This window comes from Cebus imitator, unplaced genomic scaffold, assembly GCF_001604975.1.
Source record: "Cebus imitator isolate Cc_AM_T3 unplaced genomic scaffold, Cebus_imitator-1.0 Scaffold376, whole genome shotgun sequence".
In the NCBI taxonomy this organism is placed as follows: domain Eukaryota; kingdom Metazoa; phylum Chordata; class Mammalia; order Primates; family Cebidae; genus Cebus; species Cebus imitator.
Window position 1 is genome coordinate 723,743 of NW_016107691.1, and position 21,000 is coordinate 744,742.

The window sequence follows — 21,000 nt, forward strand, 5'->3', positions numbered from 1 at the left end:
AAATGCCAGAGAAGTTTTATGCCAGAGAAGTTTTAAGCCAGAGAAGTTTTATGCCAGGGAAGTTTTGACAATCACAAATCTTCGAGTTCAGTGGATGTTACCCATTATATGATCAATTTCTATCCCTCAATACAATACATTCTTCATTCTATGAACCTTAGCAGTTGTTACCCATAATATCAGTTGTAATTTTGGATGTCATACATAACCCATATATGTGTGTTACCAGAGCATGTCCCAAAATTTTGTACCGCCCTGTGTAAAGGAATTACAGAGATGATCGTTAAGAACATTTGTAATCAGATGACTTTAGCTACTTGGAACTACGTGACCTTACCTAACTAGCTGTTTTGCTGAAAACAGGGTGTGAACACCAATTGTCTCTAAAACAGATCCAGGTAATAAAACCTAATTTTTTCTCTAACTTTGGATATCAGAAACACTAATTAGATCTACACTTGAGGTTTCCCCATTGGTGTGACCTGAGCAAAACTGCACAGAAATTTGGGAGAGGCCATTTGACGAGCCATTGATCTGAATAATTTGGGGGACAAAATCCCAAGGGTGGAATTGCTGCGGTGACACAGCTATAAGTTGGTGTCACATTATTTCTCATTAATTGTGAGCTGTCAGTAGGCTGACCTAACGTTCTAGCATGCCTCTTGAGGGCCTTCCCAATTGAGCTTTCAGGAGGAGGGTAGGAAAGTCAGGAAAATCATGCAATCCCATTTGGGGGAGGGAAAGCACCTCGAGATTTGTGAGCTTCCCTGGGAGAGGTGTTTACCACAAATGTCACATCAATTAAAGGATAGTCTGTAGAGAGAGAAAGCCAAGATCAGGGGTAAAAGAGAAAGGCAAGGTAGCACTGGAAGCTTGGGCATGACACAGAAACATCTCTGCTTTTACCAGCTGAAAAGACCAAGCATCCCCAGTGAAGGGGCTGGCAATGTGTTTGGAATTCTCATCCTGACCCGAGCATCAGGTGGAACTCCTTCTTACCTTCAGATCTTTACCCTCCACTCTCTCCTTAACATTAACTGTGACATTCCAGGTCTACCCCCACCCTTTTCCCCTGTCCGGCACCTTGTAGAAGGAAAACCATCTAAGGAAAGAAGTAGCCAGTGCCAGTTTTGCCCTCCTTCTCCCGGGGCACACGGAGCAATGGGCGGTCTTGTTCTGGAATGGGGAGGTTACCCGCTCCTTCCTCATCGTCATGGGAACGGGCAGTGCCGGAAGGCAGAGCTAGCTCCTCAGAGGAACCTGGAAAATAGTAACAATGTTAACTCCTTATATTTCTAGACCTTATACTTTGCACAGCACTCAAGGCAGTAAGACCTAATTTTGAGTTTTAAATACAGTATGGGGCAAGAAGGTAGGACAGGAATGATTATCTCCATCTGACATGTAAGAATATTACAGCCTGACAGTAGAATACAGATATCCAAATCTAGGACCACTGTGGAAACTGGAAGAAGAGCTGAGTTAGGAATGAGAAAGAGTAAGTCAGATACCCTGTGTTCAGAGGGAATGGACAATACCACCAGAGAGACTGGTAAAAGGATGACCTCCTAATAACCACCACCACCCTACGAGTAACCTGACTAATTTTACCAAGCAAATGAGTAACAAAGCTGGAGCCGAAAGCTTACAGCACTGCATGGAAGAGAGAAAGCAGGTGTTGCTCTTCAACACCTCTGGGGAGGACTTATCGTACATGACTTGGCCAGGCTGAGATTTGTTTTTAAGGAGAGTGGTATCTACAGGGAACGCAACATCTGCATCGTTATGAAACTGAATTGCCTTTGGATTCTGAACTTCGTTAGAGTAAGAATCTTTAGGCCTTGGGACTTCTTCCACATTCATGACTTCTTCAATATTGACAGCCAGGTCTCATGGAGGGTCTGGAATTGTATTGAGAATGGAGACATCTTCAGTTTCTGGAGCCATAGTGATAATTTCTTCTTCTTCCAATGCATTGGCTTGGTCTTTCTGATAATCTTGAATTTTGTTGTGAATTTGGGCATCCTTGGGCTCATGGCTTGGGACCACATGAAGAGCTGGGACTTCTTCAAAATCAAGATCTTCTTCAGAGTCTGAAATTCCATTTACCTCTGGGGCTTTGTAGTCTGGGATTTCTTCAGCGTTTGAGGGACTTCATCAACAGCTGGGACCTCTTCAAGACTGGGATCTTCTTCAGAATCTTGGGTTTCATCATTATCTGAAACATCTGCATGGTCTGGGATTTCATTGTTTGGGATTACATCAAGATAGGGAACTTGTGCAAGGTTAAGATTTTGGTGGTCTTCAAAATCTGACCCTTCTTCTAGGTCATGGTTTGAGTTTTCTCCAGGGTTTGGGGTTTCTTGCACATCTGGGGCTCCTTCAGGGTCTGGGACCATATCTACATACGGTATTTCTTCAAAGTCTGGGATGTCAATGAGTTCTGGAATTTCATAATCTGGTTCTAAAGTATCCCCAAGGGGAGGAAGATAATCAAAATTTAAAGTATCATCATCATCATCTTCCTCATCAAGCTCTGGTATTCCTTCAAGATGTGGGCCCTGAATCTCAAGGTTATTTGGGATTTCTAGACCTAGAGCTTCCCCAAAGACTACTCCTTAAGATATTCAAATACTAGCTGTTTGTCTTCCTCAGAGGGCTCATCGTCCTCAAGAGGCTCATCTTGAGCAAGGACCTGGCCTTCAAGAAGGGCCTGACCTTCAGCAAGGGACTAACCTTCAGCAAGGGTCTGACCCGCAGCAGGGAACTGACCTTCATCAAAAGGCGTGCTTTGAGCAAGGACAGCAGCCTGGGCCTCAGCAGAGGTTTCCACTGGATCAGAAAGTAGTGCATCCTCTTCCATCTTTATGCGTGCACTCCTGAATGGGAAGGGTTTTGAAAAAGTCATTTTCTGTATTTGCATTACTTAATATAAAGTTGTTCTGGAGTTGGAAAACCCCATAGGAGAAGGTGCTTCAGGCTAAGCACAAACAAACCCAAAAAACACTCACTGGATCCTCCTCAGGTTCCTGCGTCTGATAAAATCAAGCGCTTCTGGGCTGGACTTCCACACACGCTTTGCAACCTGCCTCTGAATATTGGGAGGCACCTGAGGGTAGAATTAGCAACATTAGCCATTATTACACAGCAACTTTCAGGTTCCCAGGACTGAAGGTACCAAGGCCAGCTAATTTGGGAGAAATTTCTGGATTGGAAGGTTTTGTGGCTGCCTGTTTTGGCTACCCTCAAAGATGCAAAGTACAACTGTGCCTTGCCTTGTGAACAGACGAGGGATGTGTAAAATAAGTCCATCCAAAACTTGCACCTACCTGGAAGAGGACATCCCAGTTATCAATCATGGCACGGACCACATTGACAGAAGCAACATACTGATCAATCCTCAGCTTTGTTTTCCTGGCCTCTCTCTTGCCAAACTTTCCCTTTTTCAGGAGAGCAGATCCAAATACCAAGGCCAAATTGGTAGAAGTCATACGGTTGCCTGGGACCTAGGTAATGGAAGACACAAAGTGATTGACGTAGTACTGGGAGTTGTACAAATGGATATGTCTCTTTTTATTCCTGTTTCTCTCTCCCCTCTCCATCCACCCTCTTGCTGGTATACTCCCACATATGTCCCCTACTACAGTTCTCACTACTCTTGCCCAGATTTTTTTTACCAGCTGTCCATCAATGCCAATTGAGTCCTCGCAGTACTCAGTGATTTTATGCAGGGCCTTCAGCAGACGTTCCAGGGTATCACTGTGGCAGGGTGGCATCAGGTAGACCAGCAACTGCAGGGCAGAAAGCTGATCCTGGGGCTTTAAAGCTAGAGGAAGGAAAACAGGGGCTGTCTCAGGGGGATAGTGTTGGCAGCAGACTGATACCAGTGGGGGTGGGATTCTGCTTGAAATTTGCTGGCAGTTATGGAAAAAGCACCCAGGCATCCTGCCTTTGCTCATTTCCAAAGCATTTGAGCTCAGGAACCCTGAAAGCAAGAAGTGCCCCCATCAAAATCAGACCTCCTCTACAGAACCTGGGTTCTTTTTTGACCTGAGAGGGAACACACAACTTCAAGAAACTCTAGAGAAATTTCCAAACAACAAACTTATAATGGAACATTAAGAGATACAAAGAAAGTAACCCAGAGTTTTTATTAATATTTTATTTTTAATTGACAAATATAACTGTATGTATTCTGGAGAGGTTTGTTTTTCATCTTCTTATGTTCATTCTGCCTTAGTTCTGCGAAGTCCTCCAGCCCGGCCTCTGTCCCTAGAACTCCTAGACTTTCCTTGCCCTACTAAGGGAGGTCAGAAGACTCACTTGCTGTCAGGAGGAATGACAGATACAGATCATCTGGCAGCAGAGAGTCCTTCATGTCATGGAAAAACTCCTTGAGGAGTGCAGCCACATCATGCACATTCTGATTGTCATCCAGCACTACATCCAGGCCTTGATCAAATGCTTCACGGAGCTAGGAAAAGAAGACATAGATTGTCTACCCCATCCACCACAGGCTCCATCTTGATTATTCCTTCAATAAGTTTCAGACTTCAGTTGAGGTAGCTGGCAACATGGTGGGCCTGGGGGCTACAAAGAAGACCTTGCTCCTCCCCCCACCAGGTAGTCAAGTCTACGGGGTTGCCCCACCTCCTCCTGCTCTTTCTCTGGAGGAACAAACATGTAAACATAGCCAATTTACCTTACGCACTCTATGCGCCGAGTATTCAAGAGTAAAAATCCCCACTGTGCTTAAGCCTGAAAGAAAAGACCAGAGGATGCTCAGCATCTCTGAACCCCTTTTCCTATGGCATTTCCCTTCTCCTCCCCCACTGCATCCTGACATCCACTGGTGTCAGGGGAATGTTATCCAAGCCCTTCATTCCCTACCTCCTTTCTCCCCCCATTTCTAGAACATCCCTCCTTTCCCATTAATTGCCTCCTTCCTTGATTTACCCATTTGGAGCTCACTTACCATGTTTTTCAATGAATTGGCAGCAAGCCTCAACAACCTGCGGGACTTGTTTCGCAATCGGATTGAGGCTCATCTTCCTTTTGGATCCCAGAAGTCGCTGGCCAATTGGAAAGGAAACTTTTGAAAGCTGCAGGGTCTGCAGCAGCAGGGCCCCATCTTCCAGCTCAGCCAGACTATCCACGCACACTGCACCCTGTGGAGAAATCCAGATTCTCTTAAAATGGGAAATAAAGACAGTCTATTAGGACTTTCCTGAGTACTGTATGACATTCAGACTAAGATACATTCTCTTTGTGGCAAGCCAAGGACATCATTTCAACATATTGTGTTCAGCTCCCCCCTCCCTCTGAGGACGCAGGCCTTAACCCTCCGACCTTACATTCCTGCATGCCTCCGGAAAGACCCTTGCCTAAAACCTGGAGGGTTTAACTCACTCGACGCCCACGGCGAGTGAACTCCCGGGGCAAGGTGGGCTCATTCCTCCTGCGACTGAAAAAGCGCCTGATGCGGCCAAACATCCTTTGCACCACGTTTCCCCGACGACGGCCCGAACCCTGACCGTTGGCTTCTTCAACCTGCATCGCGGCTGTCAGTTCAAGTTGCTTGCGGCGGGTAAGCTCGTTCACTAGGACCTCTTCCAGGCGAACGCCAAATGTCTTGAGTGATACAACTGGAGAGCCACGGAGAGAAAGAATGACAGACGTCAAAGCCTCGCGGCGCTCAAGTCAGGAGGAACTGCAGGGGCTGTAGCACTTCTCCCAGCAACCACCCACAGCAAACCCCACCTCTCCAGGCCCGCAGCGCCCCTCCCTGGGGAGCTAGCCAAAAAGACCCCGCGGTGGTTTCAGCTCTACTCAACCGTCCCAAAGAGGCTCGAAGTCCCTGCCTTAAATTTTCCCTGGGGGTGACTACCTTGAAGCAATGAGGGCGATTTCTTTGGGTTGATCTGTGTGGAGTGAGTCCACCAGGAAGGTCTGAGAGGACCGCCTCAAGCACCTACAACTACTGCGCCATTTCCTGATATCACCCCCTATGGGGTTTGGGGGCGGAGGAGAGTGTCTCCCGGGACAGTGGACGCCACCCAGTCTCCAGGGCCACACTACGCAGGGGGTTAGCATTCTGTTTCTTTTCTAAAGAAAATACAACAGCCCCCTCACCCCTCTCTGGTCCTCTCAAATTCACAAACAACTTCTCCAAGGTGTTCGGACGGTCAATAGGCAGAGCTACGGGAAGAGAAAAAGAAAAGATACACTCACAAATAGGACTTGAAAAGTGACTAAAACACCCCAATACACTGATCTGCAGCAGCGGGAGGGGATGGCAGAGAGGCGAGCTCTGTCCAGCCGGCGAAAAGTGATTTGCTTTCTCTAAGCCTCAGTTTCCCCACATGACAACAAGACCAAGCCTCTCATATCAGACTCCAAGAATTTAACCAAGCCAAACAATCTAATGCGCCGCGTCCGCACCGCGCATCTTGCAACGCACCGATAGTCGCTCAATACAACACTTAAAACATAAATTCCGGGGCTCCGAAGCGCGGATCACGCAACAGGAGAGGGGAGGGAGGGGCTCTCCTGCTGCGCCACCTCGGGTGAGGGTCGCCAAGTTACTGCAGGAGTACTCGCACCGGGTTGCAGTCGGCCCTCTGCGCTGCCGTAGGAGAGGCGGCGACACCTGGCTGTCCCCGCGCTCGGAATCGGGCGTCAGTGGCTGCCAGCGGGGGCTCCTCGCCCAATTCTAGCTGCGCTCGCCACGCGCGCTTAGCGAACCTGCCACCCCCAGCACTCTCCAATCCCTATGGGGTGCCCCCCGGTCCGCGCTACCCACTCCTTCCTCTCCTGGACTCCCCTGCCAAATCCGCTCACGTACCTCCGAGATTCCCCGGTGCGCTCGAACCCCGGTGCGCTCGAACCCCGTCCGCGTCCTGCTAGCTCCCCAGCAGCAAGCAGAGGTGGGCAGCGCTCGCCGCGCACCTCCCGCCGCCTCCCCAGCGCCTGCACAGCCCTCCCCCTTACCGCCCGGCTTGGAGCGTCTCTCTCTCTCTCACACTATCTCGCTATCTCCCTCTACTCTCTGTCTCTCGACCGCGCTGTCTCTGTCTGTCCCGGGTCTCTCCCAGAGCGTCCCTCTGCGCCCCCGTCTCGCTCTGCCTTACTCTCGCACCGCACTTGGTGTGTCTGTCTCTTCACTGGCTCTCTGTCCACCTGTCTGTCCCTGACATCTGCCCGTCTGTCTTATTGCCCCTTAACCCCCAGGCTTCGTCCAAACTCAACTAATTTTTACCTCTTCCGCAGTTCAACAAACAGCCTTCAACTCCGGCTTCTTCAGTTCCCCAGACGCCAGGAGAGCTAACCTGGTCTGAGACCAGGAGTGAGACCCTCCCACCCTCCTAGACCCCCTAATCCGCCCCGTACTGACCGGAGGGTCCACTCTCCCGAAGGCGAGGATGCCACACTCCGGGGTACAGCTTACCTCTTTCAGGTTTGAATTCGGAGAGGAAATGTCTGGCCACGAGTTCGCGGTAAGCAGTCTCCTGCAGCTTCAGACGCTCCAGCTCGGAGAGGCTGTGTATAGATACCATCTTCGTCCGGCGCTCCTGGTTGTGTACTGGGGCTCCTCCCAAGACACTCACTAAAAAAATGAAGGCGGACAACAGCAACAAAAGGGGCATGATTCTGGGGCACAATGCCCTTGCTGCCTTCGGAAAAGGAATGCAGCCACCCATTCTGGAATGGAATGATTATCAAGGCTGCATCATCCAATTGTCACTGGACCTGGTGGACAGAACTATGGGGGTGGGGGCAAAAGGGGAGGGAAAACTGGGAGGCGGCTTCAACCTCAAGCAGAACAGCCTCTGATTGCTTTTGTTAAAAAAAAGAAAAAAAATCCAACTTCAAAAAAATCAGCCCTTAACAGACATCAGCCCTGAACAGACAGTCCAGAAAAGAGAAAACCTAATTAGAAAAAAACTACAAAGAGAGAAAACAAAAATAAAAGACAAAAACATTTTTTAACAAAATCACTTTGAAACAAAAATAAGACAATATTTTCCATTAATTAATTAGAACATTTTTAAGGTTTTTTTTTTTTTTTCATGATGATACTCAGTGCTGCCTAGGTTGAATAAAAGGGGGACTTTCATCTAAGCTAGGAGAGCTGCAAATTCATACAAGTCTTCCAGAAAGCACACTGAACACATGGGTCTGGAGTCAAAAATCGTCCCCAGGCCCTTTGACCTAGTAACTCCCCCTTCTAGGAATCTATCCTAATAAAATCATCTTACAGACAGGAAAAAGTATATGCACATAAACCAAAGTAGTAACAAAAAAGGGGGGGGAAAGCTAGCCCAGCAATAATATTAGTCATATAAACTTTGTAATGGCCACAGTATGGAAAAATTATGCAATCATTAAAGTGATATTTACAAAGAGTTTTTTGACAACAAACACAAAACACAGAATTGTATTAATTTTGATTGCAACTACATGAAGAAAAGCATGCATAAAAATAAAAGACTGAAGGAAATGCACTCAAATGCTAACAGCATTTGCATTAACTGGTCAGATTTTGTTTGCCTGTTGCCTTTTCTCTATATACCAAACATTGTACAACTTGATTATATTACTTTAAAAAAACAATAATAATTTGTACCAAAACCAACAAACATCATTTCCAGACCACTTCTAGTAAGACTCCTTAAACAGAATTGGTGATCAAAGTGAAGTTTATCTTAGTGCAATGGTAAAATCTATTTTATATGTGCCTTCTCCATGGTGCCCACCATCTTATACTACTTCCAGACTACACAGCATCCCCCACTGGGTATGCCCCTGTGCCTCACACAGCATCCTTTCCAGCACATTCTCTATTATTACTCATTTGTTCATTAAAGAGAAAAAACCTGTATTAATTGCCCACTTTGTGCCAGGCACTAAAGATTCAAAAGATGAACAAGATAATACTATTTCTTTCTTAAAGATTTAACAGTGCAGTGAGGGAGATACACAGGTTAGCAACAATTAACAAAATTGTGATGTCAGACATCCAAGATAAAAACAAAGTACTGTGAAAGCAGAAAGGAGAAAACATCTAAGTCTGCGGGGTGGGGGGTGGGGTGGGGTGGGGAGCAGCATCCAGAGAGAGAGAGAGAGAGAACAGCCTGTGTAAAGACAAAGAGATGGGAGAGAGGTTGTCATATTCTTGAAACTGTATAAAGGGATTTGAAGGAGATAAAACTGGATGGGCAAGGATGAGATCATGGATGGCCCTATAAGCCAGATTAAAAAGTGAAAAAGTTGAACTTCTTCCTGAAGGCAATAGGGAAGTACTGCAGGGTTTTAGTCAGGGAGTGAAAGAGTTAGAGCTGCACCTTTGAAAAACCAAAGAAAGCCAGGAAAAAACCCTGTTTTGGGTAGAGAACTGGAAGTAGGTAAGTCAGCCAAAAGGCAAAGGATATTGACACAAGTCAGTGTCACTAGGGCTGGAGTAGGGGATGAATCTCATGGATAAAACTGACGGGATTTAGGGAAAATTTTTAATTGCAATGAAAAGAAAACAATTTATGATAGCTCCCAAGTTTATGGTTTGGGTAAATATGGCAGGTTCCTGACAGAGAAGATAATTCAGGACATACAAAACTAAACCTTTTATCAAGAAAGGAAGTAGTTATATACCACTTTTCTGAACTTCTCTTTCCCATGGAGTCTACAATAACATTCTATATATGATTTGGGGGGTGGGTAGCTTAAATTTTAAAGATCAGGCAATGCAGCTTTGGCAGAGAAAAGTTAAGTAAGGGTTTATCATGCAATAATCTAAATAGATGAGCTATCCTCTGCCCCAAAAAATAAATAAATAAATAAATAAACCATACCTTGAATTTTTTCTCCAAAAGTCTTTTGCCCACCTTCCTGAATAACCAGGATCACAGATGTCAGAAATAAGTGCAGTACGAGAAAAGATAAGGAGTCTTCCTATGGCTTTTGAACTAAGCCAAGAGGAAAACTTCTAGCATAGATATTAAAGATCCAACTGCAAAGCTCCATGCCCTGGACCCAAAGTGAACACCTAAGTCCAACCACCAAACCACAACTTGCAAAGTAATCATTTTAACCAAAGGCACATGCATTCAACCTCAGTCCCAGACTAAGCATCCAGCAATCCCCCATTCAAAATAGCAGTTCCAGAGCCTATTAGTCTAGGGTCTCATCCTGAGATACACAGCCTAGCTCTGGCTTAATTTCTCTAACATCAGTCCCCTCTCCCCTTTTCCCAGACATATTTTGTACCTGTTTTGGAGTTTCAGTTATTTCTTCTTATTGAAGCTTACCAGATCTGATCATCCAAAGAACAGAGCTGATTCTTTCACCCAAAAATAAGATGAAAATCAATGCCTTCTCTCCCCCAAATACAAGGTAAGAACAAACAGTAAAATCCCCAATCAACAACAGCCCCAAAAGGAGAGAGAGAGAGAGAGAGAAAAGCCTTTGAGAGATGAGTCAGCCTAGATGCTTACAATTCCGAAGGAAATCAAAGGCCTTAGAATAAACCGTTTGTCATTGCCTCCCTGGTCCAGCACACAGGGCTAAACTTAAGAGCAGTTATATGCTGCAGTTCTACCAGAAAAATTGGCATTGCCTTACTTGCCTTCAACCTTCTCGAGGTGCCAGTAGCCTACAATACAGAAGCAGAGTTAGGAAGACCAATGTCCCCCGACAAGAAGCAGACGGGTGGGGTGGGGAAGGGAAATGAGTAGGCAGGCTTTAACACTGTGAGAGAGGCACATAACAGGTTCTTGAGATTTGAATACTCATTCTCAGGCCTGACATTCCAAGCTAAACAGAAAAGGAGGCCCCCTACAGGAAAGAGGTGCCAAGAGACCTCTCTTGCTCCAGAGTCTTTCCCCTTACCCCTTCAGTATACTATGGCACTAGCCTGAAATGACCATGAGATTCGAAAGAAACTCAAGTAGGAAGATGAAGGCAAACCAATTCAGTTTCAGTCTAGAATTCAAAACATTTGCAGAAACACTATGTTTAGACAAATACCTGTACTGGTGTTACAGCCAAATAGAACTGAGTTCAACTTCAAGCTCTATGATTTCTTAGCTGTGTGATCTTAAGAAAGTCAGTTGAATTATCTGAGCCTCAGTGGCCTTCTCTATAAAATGGTGAAATGACACAGTATCCATTTCAGTGGTTGTCTCAAAGTTCAATGAATAATATTATGTGTGATATTTAGCATTGGTTTTTAATAAACATATTATTAAAGGTTCTTTGCAGAGGGCCGAAGTTTACAAAAAAAATCAGGTTTCAAAAGTAATTACATCAAATTAGAATTTGTATCAATGCATTGAACAGTCTACTCTGTTCAGTCTCCAGTAAATCTGAATTAAGTGAAGAGATCTTAGACTTTGGGAAATAGATCTTCCTTCTTCATTCTCCAATTTCACAGGCTCAAGTATTTAAAAAATCATATCATAAAATTTAGAAAAACTAACTGCATAGGTTAATATTTTAAATGTTATTATTCAGATTAATAAAGTGCCTTTATATCCCGAAATTTGTTCTCTTTCAAACCATCCAATTCTACATTGTCACTAGCAAAAAAAAATGAATAAATAAAAAACAAACCAAAAAAACCATATGATTTTATTTGGATCAGTGAAGAGGCTAGAATATTAGCAGATACCAAGAGGAAGAATTTGAACAAAGAGTAGAAAGGCACAAATCAAGTCCCCATCAATACAAAAAGGGTAAACACACTTGCATGGCAAGAAGCCTGTTCCTCACGTCCTCCCAAAATGCATGGCACAGATGGAGAAACAAATTAGCATCAGAAAGGTCAACCACTTAAACATTGTGAGGACTGAAATGATTTCAGCTAAGCATAAATCCACAGCCTTCATGATTTGGAGGAGTAATTTACTCCATTGGCCCCATCAAATAGGAATGGTGTAGTGCTTACTAGTAAACACCTATGGAAAAACATGGGAGTGCACTGATGCCATGGTTTAAATCCTTATAAATTAGGTACTTTATGGCATCACCAGAATTTTGTTCCAAGCCTCTGAGAATGCCTCAGAGTTTGGGAAATTGACAGTGCATGGGGCTGGGTGCCCAGAAGGTATTGCATCTACATTATTCAAATGTCTACAGGCAGTGGCAATGGATAAAGACATCCCCATTAATATATTACAACATGGGGAAGAGATATGGGTTTCTATATGAAAACATTTGGGCACCAATTTGGTCTGCTGACACATTCGCTTATTCATTCCAGAGCATTAATGAGTTAGCCTTAAAGTTGTTATCCCATAACCTCCATTTCAGCAAAGGCTGCTGATGCAATGAACAAAATGGCTCATTTTATACAATGCGGTCATGATGCTCCAAGATAATTAAATCCAGGGATAGTGTTCATCAATACATTGAGTCAGCCCATCATGTTATAACAGAAGCTCATAAACTAGAGGTAGTATTACTTTTAAAATATGTGGAGAAAAACCCTGGCTTCAAAAAAATAAGAAAGTTTCAGGAACATTAGAATATGAGAATGTTTCAGAAATAGGACCTTAGCCATCCCCTGGTCTGAAATCTCCATTCTACAGGTCAGAAAACGGAGGTTTAGAGAGGGACAGGGGTTTTCCCAAGACCACACAGTTATTTCACAGCAGAGCTTGGACAAGAACCCACTTCTCTTCAGTTTCAGAGCTCTTGGCATTGACACACCAATGTTTGCTCTCACTAGCTGCAAGATTCTGCATTGCTAAATAAAGAAATTGAAAGAATACACACATAATCAAAGCCTGATTCCATAAGCCAGGGGCGGTCATAGCTGAAGGCAGGCAGCTACCACATATTACAGTATCTTTGTAAAATAAGTACAGTTGTCATTCATGGAATCCTGTTTTGAAATTTTATTGACTAAAGAAACAACTCAAGCTCAGGATGCTGAAAGGCCATTTTTATGCTATAGACACCCCAAACGATAGTGTAAACAAGGCAACATGACATCTAATACACCAAGATATACATATTCTCACTATTATCTGCAATGTGTATCAGGGTGCATAATAGTGTTACCATCACAAGCTGTGTCATGTATATCATTTTTTCCCCTTTCGGTTGCTGCTTCTATTAAACTGTGGTGGAAGAAGTAAAAAAATAAGATGTGCTATCAATAGGAGGTAAAAGTTTTTAATGCCTAATTTGTCTTCTGCTTTTCATTTTCTTAAAAGCTTTCCATACGTCCATTATCTCCAGACCGTAGCCCACAGTAGGTGTTCAATAAGTGTTTGTCAGGTGAATCATCATAGGATTATAAACTCTTGAGAGTCTTGTGATTAAAACAGCTATTCATGATTCATGAATAAATGAATCATGCCACTTTATTTTTACAACAGCCCCTGGGATATAGGTAGGTTGGATATTTCCTCCCATTTTACAATAACAACAAACTAGGGCTTTGGAAAAGTTGTGACTTACCTAAAGTTGCACAAAAATGCCATGGAGGAATATGATCTGGGAACCAGCTGTTCCTTCCTATCCTCAGCCCAAGTCTTGCCCTTCCCAACAAACCATAGCAGCTCTTGGTATTCATCACCAACATCTGCTGCCTGGAACTGGAAAAGTCTAAACGAAGACTACCTTCTTTCCTAAGGATGTGGCTAGATTTTTGAGGAATTATTTTTATACATTGTTCTTTGCCATTCCTTGGGAAGATAGATACATGGATATATATATATGTATATATATATACACATATATATATATATGTGTATATATATGTATATATATATGAAGAATGTGTGTGTGTGTGTGTGTGTGTGTGTGTGTGTGAAAAAGACTATTATGAAAGGTAGAGGAGAGGCATGCACAGAGGAGAAAGGTACCAAAAGCCCTACGTATTCTTCTCACTATACTTCTCACCCCAGCCCACCCCCAACCTCACAGCAAGGTATCCTGGCAAGGTCCTGAGCTGTAGACGGGAACTTAGCTTCAAATCCCAGCCTCACTCCATGTAAGTTTACACACTCACTAACTATGTGACAGAGAGCAAATTATGTTGCTTTTCTGCACCTCAGATCTATGACCTTACAAAATAAGAATCATGGTATCTATTAAGTGTGGCTGTTAAGATAAAATAAAAGATAGGGCAGAATGAAAGTATTCTCCAAAGGGTACCTTGCTGTGCCAAGCAAGCAAGCAACGTGAGGAATTGCCCTTCAAAATACCTGGGAGCCAAACTTGAGAGGAAGACTTAGCAGAAGTGCTACTATCTGGAATGAGGCAGATAGTGGCCCCTGCTGAAGAATTGCCTCTGCATCATCCTTTGAAGATGAAAATGGGTACTCACCCACTGTCAGCAGGAAGCACACTTCTAGATGGAATAAGATGAATTGTATCTTCACTGGGTCTTTCATGATCAGAGATGCAAGGCAGCTAACTACACTTCTAGATGGAATAAGATGAATTGTATCTTCACTGGGTCTTTCATGATCAGAGATGCAAGGCAGCTAACTGTGTGATGTGTGGGGATTAGTCTACCCTATGAAATGTAGAAAAAAGGTAACTGGCCTACAAAAGGGATTTTAGTCCTGAACTTTGGCTTCCTTGGCACAGTGTGGAAGCCACCCATGCTAGGGATGCTGGAGGGAAGGGGAAAGCCATCTGCAGTGGAAAGCCCTCGTTCCTGGCCTGGGATCTTACAGGCTAGTCAAAGGTCATATTCAGTGTCTGAGGACTGTCCAGAAAGGCCCATGGGTCTAACATCATCCTTCTCTGCACTAATTTAAATATGTTTCCTTCCCTTTGTTCTTTTAAGGACTATTAAGAATTGACTTTTTTTCTAGACCCACCAGCACTGAACAGATCTCTACTCAGCTATGTTTTTAGTTTGCACTCAGTAAATTATGATTTATTTTTTTCATTTTCTCATCTCCCCTGCCTCTCAAACCTTCCCTCTTTGAGACACACCCCCTTTCAGACACACAAATACACATTCCCACTCAGACATCCATGTACACACACACACACACACACACACACACAAACACACACACTTCCCTTCTCCAATGTAATCACTACAAGAGAGGGAAAAAGGGAAATGAGACTTAATTAAAAGAAGGATCATCAACATTTGCCTCTCCAGACCACATCTGTGGCTTCTACAGAGTGGGCATAAGAAATAAAGGACTGATTGGGACACTCCCGGAAACCATCTGAACAGAGGCCAAGCCAAAGAAACCTTCAGAATAAGGAAGTTCTCAGAATCGGTACGGAGAGCTTCTCCTCCATCTTTGTTCCCCTACTCCCACCCCCCTCTATTCTCCTTTGATTGTATCTTTCCCAACAAACATCCAATTTTCTGTCAGTTTTCTTTTTCAAAATCCTGTCTGAGTGGCTGTCACAGGGAGCTGGGGCTGTGGGAGATGTTTTTCCCTGTAGTTTTCATCTCAGGGATGATATTTTAAAACTACATTCAAATAAGCACGTATTTTAAAAAATCAATATCTATCTGTCTATCCATCCATCCATCCATCTATCTATCCCCATTCAAAATTGAACCACTCTCATGACTATGACGCAATCAGAAAAAGCTCTAGACCAGGAGTCAGGAGGCCTCCTCAGTTACTAAGCAGCTGGTGGCCTTGGGCAAGTCAGAGAGCGTTTCCAAGCCTGAAACATAACTGGCATAATTTATTATCATTCTGTTTATCTAAGGACACTGTAGAGATACAACTCTCACGTCTGCAAAGTCCTTGATTGTTCCACTGGACTTAGCTAACTCCGCGACACAGGGCCACACGGCTGCTATTGGCAGTTGAAGAGACAGCCCCCCCTCCCAGCCCCTCGGAGGGCCTTGGGCGCCAGTGTGCAGGGGACTGAGCTTGTCTCCACCCCGACCCTCCACCCTAGTACCGGCTACGTGCCCTTGGCTCTGAGCTAGGAACAGAGGTGAGGGTGGGAGGCTACAGGATTGTGCGCCCTCTGCTTCTTGGGGTTGCCCTGGGTCTCTGGCTACCACTGCGTTGCAGAGAATGGCCTTTAGGCTGGGTTGGGGACAGCTGCACGCGTCCTGTCCCTGGGTAGCTCCAGACAGCGCAGAACCTGTAAAGTTAAACAAAGCCCCGCGGCACACAGAAACCACTCTGCTGCCTGCTCCGCTGAGAATTCGAAAAATTAAATATTTCTTGCGCGCTCTTAGGTTGGAGACTATGAACGCAAAAGCCTGGGCAACTTGGTCCGCACTCTCAGGTCTCCTCTCCCTCCCTCAAGTCGGGCCTTCCAAGTTTGAGTGCCCTCACCTCCCTCTCTCACCCCGAAGTGGGCTGCGCTCAGGCCACTGGTGCCCTGCCCCTGCACTACCTCTTGGCGAGCCTCTTGGTCCTGCCAGGGAATAAAAGGCTGCGTGACCTGCTCGGCAGTCCGGCGGGTGGCCGCGGTTAGTGCTGAGAGGAGCGGCAAGCACTGCCAGCGCTAGGCTCTGCCGCTCAGATTCCCCCACTCTGGAAATCTTGGCGCGGTGGGGAGGGGGCTGATTCATAGCAATTTCCTACCCAGCAGCCAGCTCAGTGCCTTACACATACCTGTTTGCTGAATTCCCTGGGCTACTCCCACTGGTTCTCACTGTACCCTACAATCTTCTCTCCCCTATTCACAGCAGAGCTCTCCTTAAAGATTCAACCCAAGGGTCCCTTCCCTGTGAGAGCTCTGAATCTTCCTTCCCCTGGCCATGCCACACAACCTCAAAGTACCAGTGAAGGAAGTGTAGAAATGGAGGTTCAGATGGTTAAGAAAGTTACCCAAGGACACAGCTAATTGGTGACAGAGCCAACGTGAATCCAGAACTCCTGGATCCCAGCTCAGCACACAATTTGCCACAGTACATTGCTTCCCTGCTGCCCTGAGGGGCAGGGGACATTCTTTTTTGGCCCTTTGCACACAAGGACTGTGCAAGGAAGAGCTCTTCGCCCTCTTTGCCTCACTCTTTCTGCTCCTTGTTTCCCCTTCTTATCTAGGGCCTCTGGTCTTTCAAACTCAGAGATAGAAAGGTCATTTTGTTCCAAGTTCAGTGGTCACCAAGAGCAAAACAGAAGCTGACTTCACAAAGTCCTCCACCGACCTGGATGGCAATGGTCTACCACCCCCCTCTCCACTACTATGGTATGGGGGGTGGGAGACCATCGTCCTCCAGGTCAGTGGATGTAAAATGTACTGTCTTCTTTGCATATCTAGGCACTAGGAGAAGTCAGAAGGCCATTCACACCTGCCCAAATCATCTTACCTTTTAATACCTCTTCCAAAAATACTGTCTTCTAAACTGCAGCCCACCAATCATATATACAAATCACCATTCAACCAAGCAAAAATATGTAATTTACAGGAGCTAAATATTCTTGTCTGATGCAACAAGGGCAATATGGGATTATAAACACAAGCTCTTAAGAGGGAGAATTTCAAATACACAATTACACCCCCACCCCAATTGAATTATCTCCTGTCTTGGGGTCTTGAGCCAAGTAAATGCACAAGGGGAGTGTTGTCAACAAAGAGGGACAGAAATGGGGAAGAAAGGGAAGTGTCAAGAATATAAGAGACTATGGGTGAGCCCAGCAAGAGGGAAAAAGGGGGAAGCAGAGCCTGGGCAAAGGAGAGAAGGAAGAAAAAGGAGGGGAAAGGATAGAGCAGAGCTGCTGTAGAAACCCAGGCACACATGGACGTATTCTCCAAAGGCTCAGAGATATGGCTGTTAGATGCCAGGACTGGAAATGGCATCCAGAAGCCCGGTGTCAAGTTTCACTTATCCTCTAGTAAAGAGAGAGAGCGTCTGGCTTTAGCAGCAGCACTGGTGGCACTCTTTTCAATGTAAGTGCCACCTCACCATCATTGCTACCACGATGAGGCCCCCATCCTCCCCCAGAATTAAATAAATCTTACCCAACACAGGAGTACCATTTGAATACTCAGGACAATTTGCCCTTTCATTAAAGGGGAGGAGAGGATCTCTCCCTCTCCTTCTGTTGTCAATGGACTGGGTGCTGTTCCTTTATACATTCTAGAGCACCAGATCAATAGAGGGCGAGAAAGAGAGGGAGCAGCAGTTTGAGACTGGTCCAATTTGTCCCTGGCATACCCCCCTCTCTGTCTCTGTCCTTCCCTCTGTCTCTCTGTCTCCTCTCTGTCCTTGGATTTTTCTGCAGCCCCTCCTTCTGGCCCTAGCAGCTGTGCTCCCTTCCTCACTGCAGCATCCTACAACCAGCACCCTCCATGATAAAACACAAAACATTGGGGTACTTCTTTCTGGTGACACTCGCTTTTTAATGTGATTTTTAAGACCTATATGCCAGGAAAAAAACTTGAGTTGAGGTGGGAGAGGGTGTCGCAGGAGAGGAAAGGAAAATCTACCCAGGTAGTTAGCAAGATGGGTTGGTATTGGGGGCAAATGGGAGACATTATTTGAACCTGAGTGCATAGGGATCCAACTTAAGCAGAGGGCTGGCATACTAGAAGAGGCTTGAATTACAGCCATTGCCTGGTAACATATATACACAGAGACCACATGATATAGAGAGAAGGTAGATAACTGAATATCACTCAGCCTCAGTTTTCTCAACTGCAAAATAGGGAAATCAGTGCTCCATAATACCATAGAGAAGAATGTGTGAAATGATGTATGTAAAGTACTTAGAACTTACCTTGCCACTGAAGCCCAGAGAGGGGAAAATAACTTGCCCGAGATCACATAGTAACTAGCAGAGTCAGGATTGGAACCCAGGTCTCTCATACATTCCGCTCCCCAGGAGAGTGCCAGTGCTAACCTTGGAGACTTGGTTGTGGAAGTGGGGAGGCAGAATAGGAGCTGACTTTATGCATCTGAATATAGATGCTCTATCACTAAGTTCCAGCCTCAAGGGTTCAGGCTCCTGCCTCATTCCACCTTCTCATCATCACTCAGGTAATCTCATGCCATCTTGGACTGATTTATTGCCACTTTAGTCCCACCTCTGCAACCTAACTGAGGTGGTGACTCACCCTGTCGCTGGCCAGGGCCTCTGCCCTCCAGGAAAGAGGCTTTCTTCTTAATTGACTGCAGAAGCCTCAGCCGCAGTGAAGCAATGCTCTTCCAGGCAGGCTTAGAGGTGGAGGGCTTTGAGGAGGAATGGAATGACTCTTTATCCAAAGCCACTGCCCTCCATCCCTGCAGTGCCTGGGGTCCTCTCTTTAGGTTCCTTTTGATAACTCCTCATGTACCCTCAAGTCCCAATGTTTCCTAGGGATTTCACCCAGGACATCTCTTGCTGCCTGTATAGAGCTTGCGCTGTGTGTCTGGCACAGTGCTAGATGCTGGAGGGATATAAGGTAACAGGAGACACTCCTGGCACCCAAAGAGTGCTCACAAGAAGTTTAAAAATATTAATATGGCATCTTGGTAAGAAGAAAAAGAATAAAAGTGGGGGTGAGTTAGGAAGTCCTTTTAAGGAGGGGAGGTGATAGGCAGAAGGGCCTCATCACAACCCCAGGGATTGGAGTTGTGACCTGGACTCTTTTGCCGCCAGTGAATGGCATCACTGACTCATTGGTGCAGGGATTTCTCTTAAACACAGCGTATTGCAAGTTAACTGAACTTCTGCCCATCCTCTGCATTTCTGGCCTCGTTTGGGGGCATCCGCTGGTGGCCATGTCCCCCCTCCCAGACTCGAATCCCCTTTCTTTTAAACTCCCATATCTTTATATTTTTGAAGAGGGTGGGGGAAAGAGGGAGAGAATGGGCATTCTCTGTATGTTAACTGAAAGAAGTACTTCCCATATGTTACTTCCTCTAAGCCTCACAACTACCTCGCGACCTAAGTCAGCGACTTGCCATGTGAGTCAGCTAAGAACTGGCAGAGCTGGGATTCGAACCTATAAAGAACTCTCAAGCCTGGGCATTTTTGCATGACACTTTAAATAATGAGCCACGGGAAAGTGGGAGGGTGAAGTCCATCTCCCTTTCCCCTGCAGTCCGTCTCCACGGAAAAGAAGCAAGCGGAGGACAGGAGCCAGAAAGTCATCTGGCTGCGGAGCATTCCGGAGTCACCCCCGCCGTCACCACTCCCGTAGTCGGCTTATGGCGGGAGGGCACCCCAGAGGTTCTCACGGGGATTGTGCAACCAGAACCAGAAGGGCAAAGCACCTTTAGCGGCTCTATCGCCCCCTGCCGCCGGTGGCGCCCAGTCCGAGGCTGGTGTTCTCAGGAGGGCTAGTGGGCTAAGAAAAAGGCTCCCCGACTGACTGCCCAACAGCTGTTGCTCGCCAGTGCTAGACTGCGGACAGCTTTGCCAAATGTGTTGACATAAGCGGAAGGGAGGAACATTTAGAGCGCCCTACTATGTGTCCAGCGCGGAGTCGGCGACAGCTAATAGCCCTTGTCCTTTACGTAACAAACGTGATTCCTTGCGAAAGAGTGAGCTCTCCATTAAGAAAAGTCTTCAAGCTGGATTAGAACAGGTTTCGCAAAAAGCTTGTCTGCCAGTCTTAACTCCTTACTTCTTGAAACCAATAAAGCTCTCCGCCCGTAACAGTCGCCAGTTCTCTTCAGTGGGGGGTGGGGGGGAAGGGGGGAGGAGGGTCGGGGGAGAGAGAAGCACGTGGCGTGGCTGGGGGATGGTTGCGGAGGGGGGCAGAGGTCAAGGCAGTGACAGGGCCAGGGAGAGGGTGCGGGGAGGAGGAGCCTCCGGCGGGGTCGACAGTGCGCTGAGTCAGGGTCTCCGCGGAGCCCTCGCGCCCGCTCGCTGATTCCCCAGACCTTCTCCTTTTCCTGGGTTCAGACTGGATTTTCCTTGGACCCAACTCACTCACTCCCCTTGCTTGGTAATGGGGAACATGGGGGCAACACCCCAGGTTAAAAGGAAAAGAGCTTCTGTGCCCCTCCCAGCCTGGCTCGCTCATCCCCCCTCCTTTTTTCCCTCCTCTCCCCCTTCTCTTCCGCCCAAAGGGAAGGCGGGGGCGGGCTGTGTGTGTATGTATGTATGCATGTAAGCG

General features: G+C 46.0%; 1 protein-coding gene across 4 annotated transcripts in view; it reads right to left on the minus strand.

The window, feature by feature from the left end:
- Window positions 1–102: 102 nt before the first annotated feature.
- ARHGAP36 (Rho GTPase activating protein 36) overlaps window positions 103–21,000 on the minus strand; it is a 30,813-nt gene continuing 9,915 nt past the window's right edge. The window contains exons 1-12 of one of the 4 annotated variants that reach the window (XM_037731042.1): window positions 16,345–16,474; window positions 7,448–7,606; window positions 6,133–6,198; window positions 5,410–5,645; window positions 4,976–5,168; window positions 4,703–4,758; window positions 4,324–4,474; window positions 3,678–3,826; window positions 3,330–3,506; window positions 3,012–3,109; window positions 2,773–2,879; window positions 103–1,260 (exon numbers count right to left, since the gene is read on the minus strand). In XM_037731042.1, the coding sequence (XP_037586970.1) occupies window positions 1,103–1,260; window positions 2,773–2,879; window positions 3,012–3,109; window positions 3,330–3,506; window positions 3,678–3,826; window positions 4,324–4,474; window positions 4,703–4,758; window positions 4,976–5,168; window positions 5,410–5,645; window positions 6,133–6,198; window positions 7,448–7,556 (1,500 nt within the window). In that variant the 5' untranslated portion in view covers window positions 7,557–7,606; window positions 16,345–16,474 and the 3' untranslated portion in view covers window positions 103–1,102. Of the gene's footprint in view, window positions 1,261–2,772; window positions 2,880–3,011; window positions 3,110–3,329; window positions 3,507–3,677; window positions 3,827–4,323; window positions 4,475–4,702; window positions 4,759–4,975; window positions 5,169–5,409; window positions 5,646–6,132; window positions 6,199–7,447; window positions 7,785–10,263; window positions 10,405–16,344; window positions 16,475–21,000 lie in introns of those variants that run through there. The other 3 variants (XM_017507501.2, XM_037731040.1, XM_017507500.2) reach the window with 3 other exon arrangements.